This window comes from Lichenostomus cassidix, chromosome W (assembly GCF_008360975.1).
Source record: "Lichenostomus cassidix isolate B80296 chromosome W, HeHo_3.0, whole genome shotgun sequence".
Lineage (NCBI taxonomy): Eukaryota > Metazoa > Chordata > Aves > Passeriformes > Meliphagidae > Lichenostomus > Lichenostomus cassidix.
Window position 1 is genome coordinate 16,751,900 of NC_139510.1, and position 23,996 is coordinate 16,775,895.

The 23,996-nt window shown below is 41.8% G+C and overlaps 1 protein-coding gene across 5 annotated transcripts; it reads left to right on the forward strand.

Annotated features, from left to right (window-relative positions):
- Positions 1–139: 139 nt before the first annotated feature.
- Positions 140–17,585, forward strand: LOC146425598 (protein fem-1 homolog C-like). Of its 5 annotated transcripts, none has more exons than XM_085041524.1 (3): positions 140–319; positions 1,139–1,850; positions 13,998–17,585. In XM_085041524.1, the coding sequence occupies exons 2-3, from the start codon at positions 1,307–1,309 to the stop codon at positions 15,305–15,307; spliced, it is 1,854 nt and encodes a 617-aa protein (XP_084897650.1). In that variant the 5' UTR covers positions 140–319; positions 1,139–1,306; the 3' UTR covers positions 15,308–17,585. The 5 variants fall into 5 exon arrangements, with proteins under 5 accessions (XP_084897650.1, XP_084897651.1, XP_084897652.1 ...); XM_085041525.1 differs by having other exon boundaries at positions 142–289; XM_085041526.1 differs by having other exon boundaries at positions 143–274.
- The last annotated feature ends 6,411 nt before the right edge of the window (positions 17,586–23,996 follow it).

Below are 23,996 nucleotides of genomic sequence, written 5' to 3' on the forward strand. Positions count from 1 at the left end.
GCCCCCCTGAGAACGGCTACCGCATCATCACCGTCCGCCAGCACCGCCCCACTCTCAGCGTAGATTGAGCGACGACGTAGTCCCACCTCCCGCCCTGCTCCGAGTGGCTGGCGGCACTCAGGCGTGTTTCTCATTGGGCCTGGCGGTGGCCGGGATGTGCTTGGTAGGTTCCTCTGTTCCGGAGTGTAGGATTGGTGGTCGAGGTTCGTCGCTGTGGGGCCTGGTCTGTCGTGGAGGGGCTGGACGGAGTGCAGGAAGCGGCGGGCACTTCCGTGTGAGGGTGGCTTAGGTGGGAGAAAGCTGGTGGCGTCCTGGGAAGGTAGCCCGCACCCTTGGGTCCTTCCCCATCTCTTGTGGGCAGTGGTTGCTACTGCTGTCGCCTCTCCGGGCAGGTGGTGGAGGCCGCCCTGTTGCAGCGGTCGTGTGAAGAGCGGCTCTGAGGGAACTGGGAAAGGATTTTTGGGGACTCTAGGGTGGTTTGGGGGGCAGGTGGTTGTTGGACTAGTGGTAGAAAAGAGAGGGATGATCTGAAGCGAGGCACGGGGTAATCCGGGGGGAATGGGGGGTGGTAGGCGGCTTTGGGGTGGAAGGCAAATATAGTGTCGTCTTGAAGGAGGAGGTTGGGGGGGCGGGGGGTGGGCTTTGGGTAGGCTGAGGGTGTTTGTGATGGAAGGGCAAGTTCGGGATTTCGGCGGTGTCTGATACTAAATCCCACGCCTGTGGCAAGGACGTGTTTTTCCGATAAGGCTCTCCCTCGCCAGTAGAGTGGAGGTAGAATGGGGACGCGTGTGTTTGCAAACATGGGGCTCTGCAGAGGACCTGAAGGGGTAGGGCTCGTGGTTCTTAGGCTGTGCTTAAAAGCAGAAGTTGTTACAAGTGTTACAAGTGTACGGTTTGTTATGTTGTAAGGGGAAAGTGTTTTCCTGCAAATGGTAGGGACAGTGCTCTGCTAGGATCTGGCCTCCTGCTTAATATCTTCCTTTAAGAGATACTGTGCAGTCCAGAAAAGTCCCATGGAAGGCAGCTGAATGTTGGTGCACCACAGCTAGTGGTTTGAGTATAGCTGTAGAAAAATGTAATTGCACATACTTATTTGAGAAGTAGAAGGTAAAAACATCCAGAACTTTTTCTTTTGCAGAGTTATCAAGTGCAGCCTGTGCTTTGTCAGGACCTCGTTCAATGTCTCCATGTTTTCCCATCTGTCTGATCTGAGAAAAAGTTGGGGCTGTGTGTTTCCAATGAGCTTTTGTTTGTGACCCTGAAAAGGGCAGGTGTGTATCCTTCAAGAAACAGAGGTAAAGACTAAATGGATCTAAAGACAGCAGTGTTCAACGCAGCTCGTGATGGCAAGCTGCGCCTCCTTTCCAAGTTACTGGCAAGCAAAACCAGAGAAGAGGTGGCCTTACTAATGTCAGAAAAAACCAATGGTGCCACACCACTTTTGATGGCAGCCCGTTATGGGCACATTGATATGGTGGAATACTTGTTGGATTGTTGCTCTGCTTCTTTAGAGATTGGTGGTTCGGTTAATTTTGATGGTGAAATCATTGAGGGAGCTCCACCATTATGGGCAGCATCAGCTGCTGGACACTTGAAGGTGGTTCAGTGTCTGTTGGATCATGGTGCATCTGTCAACAACACAACTCTAACAAATTCAACTCCGCTTAGAGCAGCCTGTTTTGATGGTCACCTGGAAATAGTAAAATACCTCGTGGAGCACAAAGCAGACTTGGAAGTATCAAACCGTCATGGGCATACATGCTTGATGATCTCATGTTACAAAGGCCACAAAGAAATTGCTCAGTATTTACTTGAAAATGGAGCTGATGTTAACAGAAAAAGTGTTAAAGGTAAGTTTATTTTTCCTTGTAGTAAATAGGAGTGAAGTTACTCATATTCTTGAGGAGGATGACATCCAAAAATATTCCTCTAGTCTCAGAATGTGAATGTATTTTCCAGTAAGAGATGAAGTGCATCTAGCTATGTTTTTACAAATTTTTTTCAGCATATTCTTTTAATACTGGCTATAAGATGTAACTCTAAATTGATACACTTTAATCTAAAGACTTTGCATTTATGCAGATGCAAAGAGTTGATTGACTTTTGCTGAGAACTCCTATTTGTAGCAGGTTTGTATCATAATAAATATGTGAACGTATATTGTGTAAAATTTAGGATGTTTTTCATACTGTTTCTTAACAAACCAAATATGCTGTATGTAAAATTCACCTGTGCCACTAAGACTAGAATAGGGAAAGATGCATAAAGGAGAATAATTCTTTTCTACATTGGAAATGAATAATCACTTTGCTCTTTACTCCTCCTCTCCCTCAAATTCCTGAATCCTTTTGGACCTTTTTTCCAATGTTAGAAGACAAAAATGTAGTTTAGAATTAAGGAGATGAAGCTTCATGTGACTATGATTGCAACAGAATGGCTTCCAGTGGTGCACAGATCACAAAGAACATCTGTTTGCCTTGGTATACAATTATCCTGATACATTGTTCAAAGTGAAGACTTACGTCCTTTTTGCTGTGATCATATTTACGTGGACCTCTTATTCTAATTGCTGGCATTTGTTACATCTCAAACTTGTATGTGGATATGATATTGGCCTAAAAAGCATGTTGATTATTGCAGGTTATGGTTGACTTTTTTAACTCATTGAGCCAGGATTGTGTCTCAGCAGCTTATTTAAAAAAAAACCAAACCTGTTTATTTATAATATATATCCTAATAAATCTTTCTGTAGCATAATGCTTCAGTTGCCCTTTTCTGGCTAATTACAATTTTAACTGTATCATATACTTCAAGTATATTTTGACAGAAAAACCCGTAGTGCCTAGCTTACTGCACAATATTGTTAAATACCAAATATGAGAGTAATCTCTTTGAGAAAGCTGTTCAGTTAAATATGCCTTTTTCTGCAAGTCATGGAGTTATGTGGGTTTAATATAAAGAAAGCTAAACTAAAAATTTGTCATAGAGGTGGGCAGAGCAAAATAAATCTTCCTTTGTAAGGATTTAAGGTTGCCTATGAATCATAGACTTGTGGTGGGATAAAAATGTCATGTTTCTAGACTGGGCTCTTGGAATAAGGAGCTAAATATAAATATATAAATATAAAAAGCTGTTATAGGAGATTACTAGAGGTTCTCTTCCAGGTATTTTTGAAACCAGGTGTGGCGGAGTAGTAGAGAGAAGACTCTCGGTCAGGCGCAAGAAGTATGACATTGATTATGTGGCTGATTGCGATTAGATTTATTGCTAATACAGTATCTAAATATTGCCAGTGCAGTATAAGCAGGTGTAAAGGGTTAAAATACCAGCAGGCTTGGCTAGAAACATACAGGTTTACAGTCTTTGGCCTTGCAGAATGCACAATTGCAAAGCAACAAAACATCTATGGAGCTACTTTAGGATTTTACATACATATGTGACCAGATCTTAGTGCTTTTACTCACCCGTCCAAAAGTGAGTGTTCCCCATCTTTTGGGCTGGATGTACTTTGCAGGTGTCCCTGCCGGGGAGGGGGGAGGGATCCACCCAGAAGCTGCCCGCAATCGCGGGAGACCAGTTGGTCTGTTCTCCAGCAGCATTTTATACCCTTTTGCAGGCCGATGTGTACCAAAGTCAGTCGCAATCATCGCAGCTCCCCCATCTCTGGAATGCATTAATTGTACGAACATTCAAACAGTTCCTCCTTCAATTCCCACCTGGTGTTCTTATCTTAGGACAAATCAAATTGCCCATCAGAGACGGTAGGGGGAGGGTGTTGGGGTGCGGAGAACGCCCAAGAAGACCCAACTGTCTTTCCAAGAAGACCCAACTGTCTTTCGTTGTCACAGCAGGGAAAGTGAGAGGGCAAAATTATTCGAACTATCCCTTAGGCTTTTCCAGTAGATTTTCTTATTGTAAGATAGGACTTTATTCACATTTAAAAATCAGGGACAATTCTAGAGCTGAGAGAAATGCGAAAATGTGTTTTCGAGTGTTGACACTTCCAAGGAAAAATTCAAATACTTGGAGATGACAAGATAGGTAAGTCATGGAGGCCTAAAAGCCAGGATGACAACTGATACAGGTGATTTGCCCCAATCGAGCCCAGAGACACTTCAGAGACCAAGTCAGAGAAGTGGGTATTTGCTTTATTCGATGCACCCAGTGTGTGGGAATTGTTTCCACCAAACACACACACCTCAGTACCCCAAAGGCACAGTGTTATAGGTAAAATTCATGAATATTCATTACATTCCCCAGGATAGGAGTGGTTATAGAAATCATTTCTTGGAAGTCATTAATATCATTAGCATGTGCACCACGCATTCTCTGTATGTCCTGGTGGTCTTTGGAGACCCCCAAAGATCCCTCCAGGGTGAAGGTCTTTCATGGGGTGATTCAGCGGTTTCTGTGCTGGTTTCAAATGCATGCATGTGCATCTTAGCTGATAAGCCATCAGGCCAGAGTTGTTACCTACAATTTGAATTTGAATTAAGAGTTCAGCCTTTAGCCCTGGACAGGCGCTGTGCTGGTGGAAGGGGGCAAAAGCTCAGAGAAACAAGGATGATTGAAGTGCAAATAGATTTGGGTTTTCTATTTGACCATTTCTTTCTCAATCCCCCCTTTTCTTTTTGTAATTTGTAATTCTTTACAAATCTTGTATGTCATGAAAGTGAGTAACTTTCTCTATTTTATATCTGTTTGTACTTTTGCCATTGAGCATAAGCATCGCAATTCCAAGTGCATAATATCATACAACAATAACTACTAATACAAACAGTAAGTAACAATGCAACAATACAAATAACTATTACAAACAATTGTTTAAGCCAGGTTAAGTTGGGTAACTATGCTATAAGTTTGTCTCACTTCTTTAAACCCTCAAGAAGTGTCATCTAAAGTGATTTGATGCAATGTTTGCGTTTTGTCTAAAATTGTCTGCAAATCTGTTTCTATTCGTTTATTCAAATACAACCAATTTAATGCGAGTCTATTTTGCATGGCTAGTTGTGAGATGATCTTCATCTCGATTTGCTCTTATGGCATCTTATTGCACAGTGACTTTGCCATCTTAAGGGCAAAACTTTATGGGCACTTTGTTCATATACCTAATATCAACTTTGCCCTGGGGGCACTGGCCAACTCCTGGGCTATGGTCTTATCTTAGTTTGATTTTTATTTTACATATTAGCCCCCCATAGGTCTAGAATTTTGAGCAGTTATTTTGAAGAAAAAGAAGAAAGACAGAATCTACAGAAATTCTAAGAGGAATGTTAATTCTTTTGGCTTTTTTGGGCTTTCCATCCCCCAGCGGGTTTCTCTGGAGTCCGGGATGGGGAGAATGGAGCACTGCCTCTGCTGTGTGCATGGCTGGCCTCACTGCAGGCTGGGATTGGAGCTTTGTGGAGCACTGCCTCTGCTATGTCCATGATTGAGAGCACTACTGCAGCACTGGGATGCTCTGGGGCTGGGGTGAGGAGCAGTTCACTGTCTCACCAGGGCAAGGCCTGACCTGCCCCTTCCCCACACAGACACACCATACATAGGCATTTTGAAGTGTCTCAGAGACATTAATCTTTTAAGTTTTGGCAGCTCACATCATGGCTCCAGGTAGTGATCAGGGCCACTGATAGCTTTTTTGGTTGTAAAATGGGGTACTTTTCTTTCTAGCAAACAGAGCAGAAAGGAAAGAGGAAAGCATAAAGGATAACTGACTAAGACTCTCGTACTGTTAGTTTTCTTTGCTTGTGATCTAATTAGGCTATCTTTTCTCCCCCTTTTTTTCTAGTCCTTTATTTTACTCTCCATAAATCTAGATTATCTTTCAATTCACAGAAAAAATATGCTCACAAATATTAGCCACCCACGAAAATCAACAGACATTCAGGATTTTTTTCTATATGATTTTGCGAGCTCTTTCCAGGATCTCAAATGTGCTACTGAAAAATGGCACTTTTAACAATCTGCCTCAGCAGCTTGCTGAAGTGGGGTTTGAATTACCCATCCTCCCTTCCCTTTTTGGTGGGAATTCTAGCAGACAGAGGAGAAAGGAAAGAGGAAAGCATCATATGAACAGTAACTGCTATTTTAAATTTAAAATCATCTTTTGAATTGCAGAGCCCAAAGCCTGGCAGATTGGTCTATGACTTTCAGCGATTTTTCAAAGGCAGTATTTTCTTTTTGTGGGGCTTAGCATTCTCAAACACCGGACAAACAAATATGCATTAAACAGCAACAGTTAGAAATGTGACAATTACTAATACTTAGTAGAAAAGCCAGCCATCCTTTTGAAACCTTTTCTTTAAAAAATGAAATTATTTTGTTATTGTTATATTTCAATTTCACAAATTTAGATTTAAGCCTATAAGCTAATGTGGTCGTTGTTTCATGTGAAGGCATTAAAAAGGATATAGCTTTCTCTTTTCTTCTGGCTTACTTACCCCTTTGCATCTGAAGCCATACTTGCCATTACAATTATTACGAGGTTTTGCTAGGATAGCTGACTGTGGATAACACTGTTCTGGAAATACAAAAAGCAAAACCATGTAATGTGTTTCATTTTGGCATTGCAGCTTTTAACCCATTTACTGTATATTATATTGTCCAATATTGTTCTTTTGTGTCCTCTTTGTCTGGAGTTTCACATTAGAGAGGAGTCTCTGGCCGTAGATCTCACAGTCGTGAGGGAAGTTAGCAGTTCTTTTTGCTTCTGTGGCTTGAGTGGTTCCTTGTCTCACGTCTGGACACAGCTTTTTATCTGATGAGGACACACTTAAGGATGTTGAAACAAACTTGCACAGTGATAACACATGTTAGAGTGGGGAGAAGGATGAGTTTTTGCCTCTTTCAACTCCCCATTGGAAATTCTTATACAAATTAAGTTTTTAATAAGTGAGAAATTAAGATCTAATGAACTAATGTTTTACTCCTGTAGGTTAATAAACCTCTTCCTTCTTATAATTTCTTAAATGCATGTATTACTCTATATGCATATTTAGAATTAGTAAAAATATTCACTCTTCTGCCCTGATATAGTTCACAGGATCTCACAAGCACCTACAGCTCTGCTGCTCGAGCTGACCATGTGAGAGGCAATGTTTGACTTATTTTAACTTTCTTTCATTAATGATCGTGTATCTTTCAAATTTTCTCTTCTAGTACTCTTGAAGACTCACTACCAAACACATTCCTTCTCCAAGGTTAGGGAGTGCCTCGCGAATCTTCCCTAGCCTGGGTCTGGAGATTTATCACTTGAATGCTGTGCAGTCATGGGTTCTCCTCAACCCCCTCAAGGAGGCTGAGTTAAACCCCCTCGTTTTTCAATTCTAAATGCTCTTGTTTTACTAAACAAGATTCACAGTACAATAACCGTGCTGGTCATCTACTCAGATGCTCCTTGAGTCAATAAATCTTCAACTTGGTGTGAAACTTATGAGGTATATTCCTATTGTTAGCCCTCGGGCCTCATTTACTATCAGAGTCCTGGCTGCACAACTTTTGCAGACAGTGCGGCCAGCCTCTGGCTACATTCTGAGACAATAGCCTCCAGCCACTGGATCTGGCAACTTACAAAAATTAGCATCAGGCCGCAGTGTTCTCCAAAAAGTGGCTGCCAAATTCCCAAAGCATGGGAGAACAACACTTTCTGCAAAAGTTACTTGCTATGACAACAAACCATGCAGAGAGGACTGAACCCCCTTGGGGACTTGAATTAAGCACACATTGTCATGCTCTTGGCTGCCTGAACAGCCCGGACAGTGGCTGAGAGACACACCTTTGTCGCTGATGAGCAGCTAGCAGAGTAATGAATGCATCAGTTCTCAGTGGCAAGAAGGAATGACCTTTATTGTTTTGATTTCATCACATATATAGAGTTCTCAAAAGTCACCCAGATTGGTCGGTCAGAAGCCCTCCCCTATGCCTGATTGGCCAGGCCTGCACTGTCCAAGTTCTGGGACACTGTTCCAATAACATCCAAACTTTATCTTTATTTATAAAACACAAAAAGAATTCTCGTGGGAAAAAGCCTGTGCTAGTCACAACACTCCAGTTAAATCTCTTCATGTTCTGCTCCTGAAGAGTCCTTGCCTCTGTAACCATGTTGTCCAGCCTTCAAAAGATGTTTTTAAAAGAGAGGAGCAAGCTGGTTGAATTTCAGAAACATTATTTTGCATCAGTAATTCTACATGCTTAAGAGACCATTCTGGGTTGAACAATTGCTGTTGGCCTGTATTTCTTATCACATATGGGCCAACTTCGTAAATTTTTGGTCGAAGTGTTAGTTTAGGAGGAATAGGAGTCTTAATTTGGGAGGACTCTTGTTTTGGTCTGGCTGCCACATTCATTTTAATTTTCTGAATTAAACCTAATAGTGTTGGTTGAGTAGGTTTAGATGTCCACTGGCACACTACATAAAAAGGATGAACCATAGTAAGATTAAACCAGCAGTCACTTTGCTCTTCCTTGCAACACTTGGTAATTTCGACATTGTCGCTTGGGTCACCGGAAGTCTTGTTGCTAGCGAATTTCTGGCGACAACATAAGGAAAACACACCTTGTTTAACACAATCCCAGTCCTCAGTAGGACATAGTTCCTTTGAAATGCCAGAGTGAATTTTGGATGCCAGATTGAAATCAGAAAAATGGGCAAAAACCGTAATAGAAGAGGCTTTTTCATATTGAAAACCAGGTTCTATTTTCCTGCATCCCACCTGGATTTTTTCACTAATGATACCAGGTAGGGTCATGATCCACTCATCTTGATTCCAAGCCCATTCAGGTGGGTGGTAAATTTCATCATCATGCATTACAATTATAGCCAAATCCGGATGGCTGTCTGTAGGGTACTTTCCCTGAAAGCTGGAATGCCATATGAGGGCTTGTGACCAAGGCCATTCAGTATAGCCCTGGTTGAAAGTACCTCCTTTTCCTTGAAGTATGGTTATAATTGTGAGAACACCAAAGAGAGTAACTTTTCTAATTGCATTCATTTTACCCGGGTAAATTTCAATTTCAGTTCATTATCGTTAGAAGCCACTTTCCAAGGGGTCCCTGGAGCCTTCTTCACTTGAGTATGATGAATCCAGATGTTCTGTTCTTTGATTGTAAACTGCACATTCTAGAGATAACAGCCTGGGGGAGGGGGGGAGGGAGTACATTGAGAAAATGTATTAAGGTAAGGTTAAGCTAAGATGTTGAAATTAGGAGACTGTATACCTACAAAATGCACTTTTCCCAAACATCTGAAGCATGGGATTGACTCCACAACTCAGATAGTTATGAAGTAGGCATGTGTTTATTCCAGCTGGGGTGCATGGGGGGTAGCCCCTCCAAAAGCATGCTGTCTTGGTTTGAAAGACAGGTGTCTGCTAAGAGAGGTTGAACCCTCCCTTAGGACAGAGAATGTGATTTCCCCTCCCTCTGAATTTTTTTAATTTTGAAATTAAGGGCTTTCAGGCAAAGGTATGGGAAAAGGAATAACAGTTCTTTACTGTATTTATAAACAAGCAATAACAATAATAACAACCACAAATAGAACCAGAAACCAAATAGCAGATGACTTTCCCGTGCGGTGTAATCACGGTCGAAAAACAGCAGGGGCGCTGTTGAGCTCCCGGCCGGGCAGGGCAGGCGCGATGACTCCCGAGCGGCTGCAGGTGGCGCTGTGGCACAGGGTCAGGTCAGCCTCACACAGCTGGTAATGGCAGAGAGCTGAGAAAAGCAGGCAGCGAGGCAGCTCGGAGCGGCGAGCGGAGCGGCAGGGGCAGGAGCTGGCTCTCCCCAGCTAGCCAGCAAGGTATCAAGGATTTCTGCAGTCACAGCAGACGCCGCCGTCTCGTGCAGCAAAGCAGGGCAGGCGGCAGAGGGAGCCGGGCTCCCCGGCAGCTACTGCGAGAAAAACGCAGCCCGGAAAGCATGCACTCCCAGTGGGAAAGAGGTTGAATCAAAGCTCACCCAGCCTGGAGAAGAAAACAGGGCACAGTTGGATTTCCTGTGGTCGCAGCCAGAAGCAAAGAGCAGTCCCTTTTCCTCCCGGTCCGACGGAATGAGTGCCAGTTCCAAAGGCCAGTTCCTGGCTTACCCTGCCCTGCCCAAGCACACCCTTTTGTCTCTTACAAAAGAGTTGATGGCTCTAATCACCCAGCTATTTGTTGCTTAGTAACAGTGATGGAGAAAAAATTCCAAGGCTCCCCAACCTCCAACATTATCCACCCCGAATTTTTTTCCATTCCAACGTTACATTGAGCTTAAACATTTAAACTATATACATACATGCATTATTGTAATTATATACATATATACATTCAGATATGGATACAGGCATAGTGTTATGAGCAATTCAACCCCAACTAAGGTCTCCCTGAGGTATGCATTGTATCTCTCCATCCTTTTGCATCACCCACCAGGTGCACCCTGGTCCCTGAGCGAAGACAACCCCATGGGTGGGTTTGTCTTTGCCTGAGGCAGAATTAATCCAAACAGTTTTCCCTAGCATGCCTCTCATGTGTACCACTGGAACTTTATCCTCGTCTGCTGTTTGCAGGGGTTCAGATTGGGCAGGGCCAGCTCGGTTGGTGGAACCTCGGGTGTTAACTAGCCAGGTGGCCTTGGCTAAATGCTGTTCCCAACCTTTAAAAGTCCCCCCGCCTAAAGCTTTCAAGGTGGTTTTTAGCAGACCATTGCATCGCTCCACTTTGCCAGCAGCAGGTGCATGATAAGGAATGTGGTAAACCTACTCAATGCCATGTTCCCTAGCCCAGTTGTTTATGAGGCTATTTTTAAAATGAGTCCCGTTGTCTGACTCAATTCTCTCAGGGGTACCATGCCTCCACAGGACTTGGTTTTCGAGGCCTAGGATGGTGTTACGGGCAGTGGCGTGAGGCACAGGGTAGGTTTCCAGCCACCCTATGGTGGCTTCTACCATTGTGAGCACATAGCGCTTGCCATGGCGGGTTTGAGGCAGTATGATGTAAACAATCTGCCAGGCCTCCCCATACTTATATTTAGACCACCTTCCACCATACCACAGGGGTTTCACCCGCTTGGCTTGCTTGATGGCAGCACACGTCTCACAATTATGGATTACCTGGGAGATACAGTCCATGGTTAGATCCACCCCTCGGTCTCGTGCCCACTTATAGGTGGCATCTCTGCCCTGATGGCCAGAGGCATCATGGGCCCATCGAGCTAAGAACAGCTCCCCCTTGTGTTGCCAATCCAAATCTATTTGTGACACCTTTATCTTTGCAGCCTTATCCACCTGTTCGTTGTTTTGATGTTCCTCATTAGCTCGACTCTTGGGGACATGGGCATCTACATGACGGACTTTCACAGGTAGCTTCTCCACCCTAGTTGCAATGTCTCACCACTCATCAGCAGCCCAGATTGGTCTTCCTCTACGCTGCCAGCTGGCCTTTTTCCACCTTTCCAACCAACCCCACAGAGCATTGGCTACCATCCATGAATCAGTGTAGAGGTATAGCTTTGGCTGCTTCTCTCTTTCAGCAATGTCCAGGGCCAACTGAACGGCTTTGAGTTCAGCAAGTTGTCTCGATCCCCCCTCTCCTTCTGTAGCCTCTGAGACTCGTCATGTGGGGCTCCATACAGCTGCTTTCCATTTCCGATTTGCCCCCACAATACGACAGGAACCATCAGTGAACAGAGCGTAGCGTGTTTCATCTTGTGGCAGTTGGTTGTAAGGTGGAGCTTCCTCTGCACGAGTCACTTGTTCCTGCTCTTCTTCGTCCGTGAGGCCAAAGTTTTCACCTTCAGGCCAATTTTTAATTATTTCCAAGATCCCAGGGCAATTTGGGTTTCCAATATGGGCGCGCTGTGTAATGAGGGCAATCCGTTTGCTCTACATGGCATCAGTGGTATGGTGAGTAGAGGGAACCTTTCCCTTGAACATCCACCCCAGTACTGGCAGTCGGGGTGCAAGGAGAAGTTGTGTTTCCGTACCAATTACCTCTGAGGCGGCTTGGACACCTTCATAGGCTGCTAGGATTTCCTTCTCGGTGGGAGTGTAGTTGGCTTCAGACCCTCTGTAACTTCGGCTCCAGAATCCCAGTGGTCGGCCTCGAGTCTCGCCAGGCACCTTCTGCCAATGGCTCCAGGACAGACCATTGCTCCCAGCCGCAGAATAGAGCACATTCTTCACTTCTGGTCCTGTCCTGACTGGGCCAAGGGCTACTGCATGAGCGATCTCCTGCTTGATCTGAGCGAAGGCTTGTTGCTGTTCAGGGCCCCAAGTGGAAATCGTTCTTCTTGCGTGTCACCAGGTAGAGAGGACTCACAATCTGGCTGTACTTGGGGATATGCATCCTCCAGAAACCTATGGCGCCTAGGAAGGCTTGTGTCTCCTTCTTGTTGGTTGCTGGGGACATCGCTGTGATCTTTTTGATGACTTCGGTAGGAATATGACGCCGTCCGTCTTGCCACTTTACTCCCAGGAACTCGATCTCTTTGGCAGGCCCCTTGACTTTGCTTTTTTTGATGGCAAATCATGATGCGAATCCATGTCTTGTCATAGAAAAAAGCCTGCCAAAAATGCAAATGAGAAAGTTCACGAAACTTTCTCTCTGAACTTTTTAAAAGCCAAATCAGATGACTATGAATGTACAGAATCCTTGGAAAGGGGTTCTCTGACTTGAGGATGTGGAAACTTGCTGATGGTATAACAGATACTGATGATCTGTTAGCCAGTAAACCAGAATTTGCAAGGCTAGTGATATAAGACATTTTAATTGGGGAGTGGGAGGGTGGGATTCTTACATGGGTGTGCTCTTAATTATTTTCATGTTAATGTAGTGGGAGGCTGAAAAGTTGGTATGCCTGAATCTGTAGTATATAGGAAAAAGAAGCTAGGTTTAAATTGTGTAGTTTTAAAAGCAATAAACCCCCAAGAGGCTTTATTACGTTGGGGAGGACGGAGAGAGTTATTGGTTGTCCATCTTCCTGTCTCCCCCAGTGAACTACTCATGTATGGTCTTAAGCAAAACTTTCTTCTACTTGAAGCATAGTAGTTTGATATTTAACTGTGGTGGCCAATGTTTTCTTTTTAGTTTGCTACAAATGTTTTTCAGTCAGGTGGCATTAGTGCTTGCTGGAAATTTCACCACATAGTGTGAGTGCCACCTGAATGCCTTTAGCATGACATTACATGTTCTCTTCATGAGAAATAATGTAAATTATAAGACTTATAAGACAAATAGCTGCATGTTGTGTGTTGAAGGCATTGTTTGGACTTGGGAGCTTGGGGTTGTTTCTTTTTTTAGCTTTTGGGAATCCTGAGTAGAGGAGGGGTTTATGTGGGACTTCAGAATAAAGACCTAATAAAGTACTAGAAATAGTTTGTCTGTGTGTATACATAGGCTTGACAAAATAAGTCGGCCCCTCAGAATATTCTGGCAGTCTCTGAGGCCCCAGCTGATATGAAGGGCCTGTTGTGATGAGCTGTATTTGCCTTTATGTACAGTTATTACCTTGGAACACTTTAATTAAAGGCTTTGGATGAAAGAGAGAGGAAGAGGTACAGTATAGAGGTGAGCAAAGCCAGTGCTGAGTTAGCACAGTTTTAATTTTTATACAGATCTTATTTTTTTTAAATTGTGGATGGAGATAGGGATGAAGGAAATATGACAAGGGGAAGAAGGGAAAATATAACTACTTAAGATGGCAAGCCTAGGTTTCTGTTTTATACTTGAAAGCAGATACAAAATTTCTCATGTGGTAGAGAATTCTGGTTTAAGTTTTGAATAATGAGATGTGTCCTTAAAATCTGTTTAATTCTTTTGGGTAATAATGTCAAGCATTTTGGTTTGTATAACTGTGTGGTAGCCTTGATGTTTTAATCAGATCTTAAATGTTTTTAACTTGTCATTTAAGCCTTTCATAGTCTGTAGATGTCAAAACAGATTTTTTTTTTAACCTATTAGTGTGGTGATATCTGGACTATAATTTGATTATGATTTATGTAATTGTTTTTCTTCTTTTGCTAGGAAACACTGCATTACATGACTGTGCAGAATCTGGAAGTTTAGAGATCATGAAGATGCTTCTCAAGTATTGTGCTAAGATGGAAAAGGATGGCTATGGAATGACTCCCCTTCTGTCAGCTAGTGTGACAGGCCACACAAATATTGTGGACTTCCTGACCCAACATGAAGAGACCAGTAAGACAGAATGTATAAATGCTCTGGAACTTCTAGGAGCAACATTTGTGGACAAAAAGAGAGATCTGCTTGGTGCTTTGAAATACTGGAAGCGAGCTATGGAAATGAGATACAATGATAGGATTAGTATCCTGAACAAACCTGTGCCACAAACACTAATTATGGCCTATGATTATGCTAAAGAGGTAAACAGCTCAGAAGAGCTAGAAAATCTTATTGCAGATCCTGATGAGATGAGAATGCAAGCACTATTAATTAGAGAACGTATTCTTGGTCCCTCTCACCCAGATACATCCTACTATATTAGATATAGAGGTGCTGTCTATGCAGACTCTGGAAACTTCAAACGATGCATCAACTTATGGAAATATGCTTTGGACATGCAGCAGAGCAATCTAGATCCACTGAGCCCTATGACAGCCAGCAGTTTACTATCATTTGCTGAACTCTTCTCCTTCATGCTGCAGGACAGGGCAAAAGGCCTGCTAGGCACTACTGTCACATTTGATGATCTAATGGGTATACTATGCAAAAGTGTTCTTGAAATAGAGCGGGCCATGAAACAATTCCAGTGTCCTCCTGATCCAATACAGCTGAACAAAGCACTTTCTATCATTTTGCATTTAATTTGCTTGTTGGAAAAAGTACCTTGCACCTCAGAACAGGAGCATTTTAAGAAACAGACTATTTATAAGTTTCTTAAGCTTCAGCCCAGAGGGAAGAATAACTTCAGTCCACTTCACCTTGCTGTTGACAAGAATACTACATGTGTGGGTCGCTACCCAGTTTGTAAATTCCCCTCTCTACAAGTTACTGCTATCCTGGTGGAATGTGGTGCTAATATAAATGTCAGAGACTCTGATAACAACAGTCCTTTACATATTGCTGCACTGAACAACCATCCAGGCATCATGAATTTTCTTATTGAGTCAGGTTCGCACTTTGATGCCACAAACTTGCATAAACAAACTGCTAGCGATCTACTGGATGAGAAGAAAATAGCAAAAAACTTAATCCATCCTATAAATCATACTACATTGCAGTGTCTTGCTGCTCGTGTTATAGTGAATCATAACATATGCTATGCAGGGCACATCCCTGAAAAGCTAGAGAAATTTGTTTTGCTCCATAGATAATAGTGTGCAGTCACAGAGTGCTGTTGTTGAAGCATGACTTGGTGACAATGTTTTTCTTGAGCACTGTTGAAATATATCAGTATTCCTTTAGTTTGCTCCATCTTGCTCTCATTTTCTAAAGTGATGTTAGAATTGCATCTGCAGAGTTGGTTAACCAATATTTGAATATGCCATACGTTAAATTTTGTGGATTATTTAGAAATAAAGTGCCATATTTAGACTCTTAAAATTGTTTGCCATAGGCTTGTCTATTCTGGTCTTTTTTTCCTGTCAGGTGTTTAGGACTGAGTTGAATATTTTCCACTAATTTCTTTTTACTACAACTGTTGTGTGGATTTTATACAGTTGGAGGGTCATATTTTTTGGTTTTGCTTGAGCATTTCTACTCTTCCTCTGTTCTTTTTCTATGGACTTGTTAACATTTGCAACTACCATAAGTGCTTTTTATCTTCTCTATGCACTGACTTAAATGTGACTGTTTGTGGTGAACAATTCTATGCAGCAGTTGGCCAATTTCAACTTAAATGCCCATTTTGATTTGCAGTTTTGTTTGGAGCTCTTTTTGAGAATGTTGCCTTCATAGCATGACAAATTTTGGACCTACATATCACCTTTCTGAACTGGGGTTTAACTTTTTTATTCTAGCAGTAACAGGTTGCTTTCCTGTTGATCCTCTGGAAGTCAGTGCTATGTTTGGGAGAAAAAAAATCTCTTGTTCTCGTGTTAATCCACTTGAACTTTTAATCTGATAATTGTTCTCTCACATCATGCAGTTAGGGAAAGAGTACTCATTATGTACAATTGGCAGCTTCCCTTTGGCACTAATGTCTTGCTTGTGTTGGTTATGTGACTAGATGTAAAGCTTGTTCAAAGTTGAACCAGAAACTTACTTATACGTTTCATCTATTTCTCATTAGAGTGTATGCCATAGTTTAAATTCACAAATCAGCTTCTTTACAAAAGAAACTAAAGCACATTGGTGGTGTGAAGCTTATCAGTCCAGAAATATAGGCATCACCAGTATCATTATAACATAGTAAATGGCTGTATGGCAGAGTAATAGAAATTCTATAGTAGTGTCTCCTTCTCTTAATTTTAAATAATTTTATAAATGCATGTTTTTTCTCTCTCTTATTATGTCAGCTGTACTTAAGAAAAAGCAGTTTGGTGTGTGTATATATAGTTCCTAATTAAACTTACCTATTTTTATAATATTTGCAAAATAGCTTAACTTTTACAACAGAAAGGGCTCTTTTGACTTGATAAGAATCTATACAAGAATTTCATAAAGGAGAGCGAGATTCAGGTATTTAATATAATTCAGCACTTTAGTGTTGATCAATAGTAGAATTTATTATGGCACATTAGCCCTGCGAATGTCTAAGTGAAATTAATTTGTGTTGAGTAGAATAGTTTCCCTGCAAATTTAGTATTCCAGCATATTGAATATTGTTGACTTGGTCTTTCATTTCAGTGATGGGCAGTAAATGGGTTTCTTGCTCCAGAAACTCAACAAGTTGATTTAGGCTTTTACTGGTGATGGAGATATTTAAAAGCCAAATTAAGTAGATAAAAAGAAAAAAATATTTAGGCGGGGTTTTTTCAATTTGATGTTGGAGTAGTTTTCTTTTGTGATTTAAGTTTATTAAGAATGTCTTGAAAGTATTAAAAAAAAGTTCATCCTCGCTTCTTGGCTGTTTTGAGTTTTCTCTTAGTATTCAGTGTGGAGCCAACAAGTTTAGCCATTCTTGGGGAAAATATTGTAATACTTTTAAACAAAGATATGTTGAAAGTAATGCTGTTTGTAATTGCCACTTTCAGACTCTTGTTTTGAAACAACTTTCACATTTTTGTCCCATGGTATACCTATATTGTATGAAATTCTGTGTATAGGAAAATCCTATTTGCTTCTCTTGCAAATCTGCAGCAGTAAACTTGTATTAAATTAGCTAATTTTTTTTTTCTGATTTGTAATGCTTAAACTACATTGCACCCAAGTTGTCAACCTGTGGGAGTTTGGGTGGAAGCTGACAGAAAGTTGCAGCTATCGAGATCTTTAGATATTAGTTAATGGGAGACAGTTAATGGGAAGTTAAGCTGAACCGCCCCTAGCAAGGGCAGAAACTGATAGTATTGATGGGTGATTAGCAGGGGTGATTGGGAATGATGAAGGTAATCAGTAACCCATTAAGACCAAGTTCTTGTAATGGCTAAAGTTATACTTTGTAACAGTATAAAACCATGATGTTTCTGTTCAATAAACGGAACTTTGCATGAACCAGGCTGAGTCCCCAAATACAACACCGACATCAACCCATAAAGATATTGAGAACATCGAGGAAAAAACTGTATGCTCTGTGGGGGTGGAATAGATTTAAAAATTGATTAAATAATTTGCAGGTATGTATTTTTAAAGACAAGGATACTGATACCCCCTTGCTTGTTGAAACATCTGAAATTGGATTTATTTTTTTTAATGAACACTCAAAGCACTCTTCCTGGGCTTCCGCTGAAATACTTTGGCTAGGAAGATGAAAATTATTGTGGTTAAAAAGAAAAAATGAAAAAATGAAAGAGCTGTTCTTGTCAAATTCTAAAATTATATTCTTATTTTTGAATTGCTTATGTCAGTGACAAGATTCCAGCTGTCTTAAGTATCTCTGAGGTTCTGATTGTTAAGCACATGGTAGAAAGCACTTTTTAAAATGCAAGGCAACAGTGTGGTTATTTCTTCCATGTATACTCTGCAACAGTCCTTGCATAGGAGGTATTTTATATATTACCTAAATACCAAAAATTCTCTTTTACCATCTCTTTTGAAACTGGTTGAAATTAAACTCTTTTCACTTTTATAAAACACTATCTTATAGAAGGAATGGAATGCTACAGTAAAATTCTTACTGAGGTATTAAAAGAGAATAAAAACCGTAATAGGAAAGACATATGCCTCTTCTCAGTTTTACATCAACTGCAAGTTAATAGTGGCAGGATATGACTACTCTGGAAATAGCTTCCTTGTGCTTTGAATTATAGAGTGGAATGCCTTTTATACTCTCAAATATTGACAAATGTGAGTACAAAGACAACACTAATTTCTGTGTTCTGTGACTACAATGAAGTGGTATTTAATGCTTCAAAGTAACTTTGAGGAATATGATGGAGACATGCTAGACTTAAATATAGTTTATTTTACATTGTTCAAATCTCTTTCCTTCAGTGAGCAAAATGAAAAGTTATTGTTCATTTGGTTTTAACTAACTCTTTGTGTTTCATTTTATCACAGACTTCCTGTGAAGAGAAATTCCATGTGATTGAAATATTTGAATTATAAACTCAAATATATAAATTCCATGTATTGAAATACTGCATTTTCTTTTTAAAATTAGCTTCAATGATAATGTAAAAAAAAAAAAGTAATAACAAATATATTTCTCTACTCTTACTCTTTTTAGGCTTTAAATGCAGATTACATTAAAAATATGCTCTGGATAACACCTGTCTGAGTCCATCTTTTTTCTTCAGGGTTACTGTAATACTGGTTGCTGAACCTCTTTTTCAGTTGAATATAAATAGTTTAATTTGAATGCTGCAGATTTAAGCTTTGATCCTTTTGTTGTTAATTATTATACCTTAAACATACTATCGTATTTCATTCTCTTACTATGCTCCAACCAAACCTTTAAATTCTGGTGATGGGCAGTAGTAAGGAAAAGGCTTAAAATAGAGGCTACAAGAGACACTTTCACAGTTTTTCTAGATAATGCATTTGGGCATGCTATTAACTCTGTTAAAACATAGTTGTGTTTGTTTATAGCATAAATAAAATAACTAGCAAGATCTTGTAATAAATAAGCAATAGACACATTTCCAAGAAAGTTGCACAGTTTTATTTAATAGCTTTTGAAGTCTCTTACCTATTGCTTCCATTATGTAAAAAGATAAAAAAATACTTCCAGGATGAGAGAATTATGTTAAGATTCTTATTAAAGAAGTCTTCAAAAGTCTTCTGTTCTGTAGAACATTAGCCTCAGAATTTTGAGATTGTTATAGTTATGCACAGTAGTCATACTTAAAAGGCAGTGTACACTTCATTTCAGTTTATTTAGATTGATTCCTAATTGGTAACAAACAGCATCAAGCTGAGGCACGGGATGAGGAAAACTGGTCCAGAGCTTTCACAGCAAAATAATTGTTACATAGATGACTTACTGAATCAAGTATAGATTGTCTTAATTAGGAAACAAAGAATTGGAATTACATCATTATTCATCTCTCTGTAGTTGCAGATGATGATAGATGTTTAGTCTGGAAGTGTCTGATGGCCTATCTAAACTATGCCTATGTAAAATCTGTTTTTCTGAATTTTCCAACTCTCTCCAATTCTCTTTGTGCAGAAGTGTTTCTCCAGCTGTGACGACTTATAATCATAGAATTGTGTAGGTTGGAAAACACCTTTAAGTTCATCCAGTCCAGCTGTTAATCAAGCACTGTGAAGTCTATCACTAAACCATGTTCCTAAGTACCACATCAACACATCTTTTGAATATCTCTAGGGATGGTGACTCAACAACTTCCCTAGGCAGCCTGTTCAGTGCTTGACAACTCTTTCAGTGAAGACATTTTCCCTAATATCCAGTCTAAACCTCCCCTGGCACAAGTTGAGACCATTTCCTCTTGTCCTACTCTTTGTTACTAGGGAGAAGAAACCAACAGCTGCCTCACTACAACCTTGTTTAAAGTAGTCGTAGAGAGTGGTAAGGTCTTCCATCAGCCATTCCTTTTCTCCAGACTAAACACCCTCAGCTCTCTCAGCTGCTCCTCATAAGACTTGTGCCCAAAACTGAACACAAGATTTGAGGTGTAGCCTCACCAGTGCCAAGTACAGGAAAGAATCACTGCCCTGATCCTGCTGGCCACACTATTTCTGATACAAGCCAGGATGCCATTAGCTTTCTTGGCTACCTGGACACACTGCTGGCTCATGTTCAGATGGCTGTCGACCAACACCTCCAGGTCTTTTCCAATGGGCAGCTTTCCAGCTGTGATAGATAGGGATTGATTCGCTAAATCGCAACAGGAAAACAGGGCCCCCACAGACCAAAGACCTCCTGCTGGCATAAGCAGAACTTAAGCATCCTGTTTACATAAGGCTTATACAAAACTTGCACAATCTAAAGTAACCAGCAAGGTTTAGGGGGAAGGGCAGGCTGCGAACGTGTGAGGCAGACTATGAGCCTTCGGCCCCGAACGACCACCAGAAGGCAGCGGCAGACCCCCTAGCAACAGCAACAGACTACGCAGACACAGCCTTATCTCCAGCGAATGACACGTAACCCAGAAAAAGAGACTGCATAAAACCCCAGCACACACAAACCTCTGCGCGGTGCCATAGGCAGAGCAAGGGAGCCTGCCTAGCCCACCCAGCACTGCTTTGACCTGTATCCACTGGCTTGCATAAATTACAAATTACTGAATTGGAATTGTCTCTGATTGATTTATTGAGACCCAAGTTATGACAACATGGTGCCGTGACTCGGATCAGGGTCCCTCGCTGGAGACCCCTCACTGGGAGGCGCCCCGTTGTTTCAACGGCCCTGCGGGGGTACTTCTCCGACACCCTGACCGACGAACCTAAATCCAGATACTGGTCAAAGGAAAACCCCATAATCTTTGTGCACGAAGCTCCGGACGAAGACGCAGGATGCGTGAGTATGTGTTCAGATTAAGAGAACACAGGATATCCGTTCGGTTGGGGTGGTTATCCCAGAGTGTGGTGTGTGAGACGCCGAAGGCTTGGCGAAGTGAGTGTGGACTGCCTTGTGGTGCGGTTCCCACATCCCGCGAGGGACTGGGCCACGACCGGGAGGACACGAGTGTGTGTGTGACTGAAGACACTCTGGAAGATGGGTCAGAGGAAAAGCAAGCCCTCTGAATCCATGGGGGGGAGCCCCAGACAAAACTCCCGGATATCCCGCCTGATAGTCCCTTAGGGGTTTTGATTAAATATTGGGCGGATGACCCCCGTACGAGGGGTAAGAGTAAAAGTAAAATGATAAATTATTGCATGGTAGTTTGGGGAGGAAAACAGATACGGACCGACCCTTTGTATTGGCCAGTATTTGGGTCGTTTGAGGATTTTATGTGTCAAGCTTTAAATTTGTATGTAAATTCCAAACAACCTTTTAATCAGGAAGAAAGTGATTATGCTGCCCTTTGGATTACCCCAATACGAGGGGCAGGACTTTTTGTGTTAAAACTAAAAGATCCTAAGAAAAGGAATTCAGAGGAAATGCCCCCTCCATATGTACCTCCAGCACCAACTCCGGCGCCACCTCAGAATGCACCAACAGACCTGTTATTACCCCAAGATGACACTAATCAGTCGTCTGAGGATGAGGAGCCTGCCCAATCCAATAGACGCATTACACGTAGTAGGGCACGAAATGGTTTATATCCACTTAGAGAGGTCGGCATGGGTATGGTAAATCAACCGGGAGGAGGTCAGGCACCTGGCATAGGGTACATAGCAGTTCCTTTAAATTCAGGGGATGTTAGGGAATTTAAGAAAGAGATGGGACACCTTTTAGAAGATTCTCTGGGGGTCGCTGAAAGGGTAGACCAATTTCTGGGTCCCAACAAATATACTTGGGACGAAATTCAGTCAATCCTGGGCATCCTCTTTACGGCAGAGGAGAGGCGAATGATCAGAGCTGCCGGCATGAGGATTTGGGAAAACAATCATCTCCAGGGTCCGATAGGGGATATGAAATGGCCACTCCAATGGCCCAATTGGAACAACCAGGACCCTAACTAACGAGATGCGGCGGGAGGGAAAACTCACGGCACTCTCAATATGAGATATAAAGTAAGCTCCATTTTATTTCACCAAACGAGAGACTTATATACTGTTACAGACATTTCTAATTATAGATACACACACACACCTGCAGCTGTTCTCACACATGCAGGGATCCTCCTGCTAACTCCCTAATTCTTTTCTCATAACACTCCTGACTCCTAATCTTTCTCATGGCATTCTTCCCACAGAACATTCTCAGGCCAACAAACCACTGCAGCTTGTCGGAATTTTACTGAGGCCTGACAATATTAAAGCTTTGCTCAGCCCTACTCAGTTAGCATGAGTTTTGCTGGAAAACTACGTTTTCCAACACCTAACGATAGGGCCCATATGCAGGATTTAAGAACTATTATTGTCCAAGGCATTAAAGAGGCCGTCCCTAGGGGACAGAACATGACCAAGGCCTTTAATGAACAGCAAAAGAAAGATGAAGATCCCACTGAATGGTTAGAACGATTACGGAAAAATTTGCAACTTTATTCTGGTATAGATCCAGATTCTCCTGTGGGACAAACCTTATTGAAAACTCAGTTCGTGGCCAAGGCATGGGTAGATATTAGGAAGAAGCTTGAAAAGTTAGATGATTGGCAAAATCGGGGGTTGGATGAGTTGTTGAGAGAAGCTCAGAAAGTGTATGCGAGGAGAGATGAGGAAAGTCATCGAAAGCAAGTAAAAATGATGGTGGCGGCTGTTAGGGGTGGACAAGAAAAACCGGCCCAGCCACCTCGGAGCCCACAGCCTGAGCGGTGACCTTTTAAGGCGTCTCGGGACAAGGAGGTACAAAGGAGAAGTGAAGTAGTATGTTACTACTGTCAGAAAAAAGGGCACATGAAGAAAGATTGCCGCCAAAGGCTGGCGGACCTAAAAATGTTTGCGGAAGATTAGGGGTGTCAGGGGCTCTATTTGCTGGGGTCAAGGAAGCCATCAGAGCCTCTGGTAAAGCTTAGAGTAGGACCTCAGCGACAGGAGTTTGAGTTTTTAGTGGATTCAGGAGCAGAACGCTCTACTATTCAGAAATTGCCGAAAGGGTGTAAAATATCCCGGGACACTGTCCAGGTGGTGGGAGCAAAGGGGGAACCCTTTGGGGTCCCCGTAATAAAAGAAGTCTTGTTTGAAACAAATTCTAAATTGGGAGTGGCATCATTGTTACTAGTCCCTGAAGCAGAATTTAATTTATTGGGAAGAGATTTAATGATAGAACTGGGGATAGGGTTGGAAGTTAAACAACATAAATTAAACATTAAGCTTTACTCTCTAAATGTTCAAGATGAAAAGCAGATTGATCTGAATGTATGGTATACTCCAGATTCTGTAGGAAAATTGAACATAGAACCCTTTACAGTAACCCTAACCAATCCAGGAAGTCCGGTAAGAGTAAAACAATATCCCTTGTCCGAAGAAGGACGAAGGGGGCTACAGTCGGAAATTAAGAGGCTAATAGAACAAGGCATATTAGAACCATGCATGTCTCCTTTCAACACACCAATTTTACCAGTGAAAAAGCCAGATGGCAGTTACCGATTAGTGCATGACCTAAGGGAGATAAATAAAAGAACTGTTGAATGGTTTCCTGTTGTGGCCAACCCATATACTATCCTAAGTCAATTAGGTCCTTATGACGTTTGGTACAGTGTGATAGACCTAAAAGATGCATTCTGGGCTTGTCCATTGGATGAAGGCAGTAGAGATTATTTTGCATTCGAATGGGAGGATCCGGATAGTCATATCAAGCAACAGTTGAGATGGACAGTTCTTCCCCAGGGATTCACTGAATCGCCCAACCTATTTGGACAGGCCTTGTGCCAAATCCTACGAAACTACCACACTGGC

Coding starts and splice junctions, on each gene's coding strand:
- LOC146425598 (XM_085041524.1), top strand. CDS start 1,307: ATGGATCTAAAGACAGCAGTGTTCAACGCAGCTCGTGATGGCAAGCTG. Junction 1,851..13,997: donor TAACAGAAAAAGTGTTAAAG/GTAAGTTTATTT, acceptor TTCTTTTGCTAG/GAAACACTGCATTACATGAC.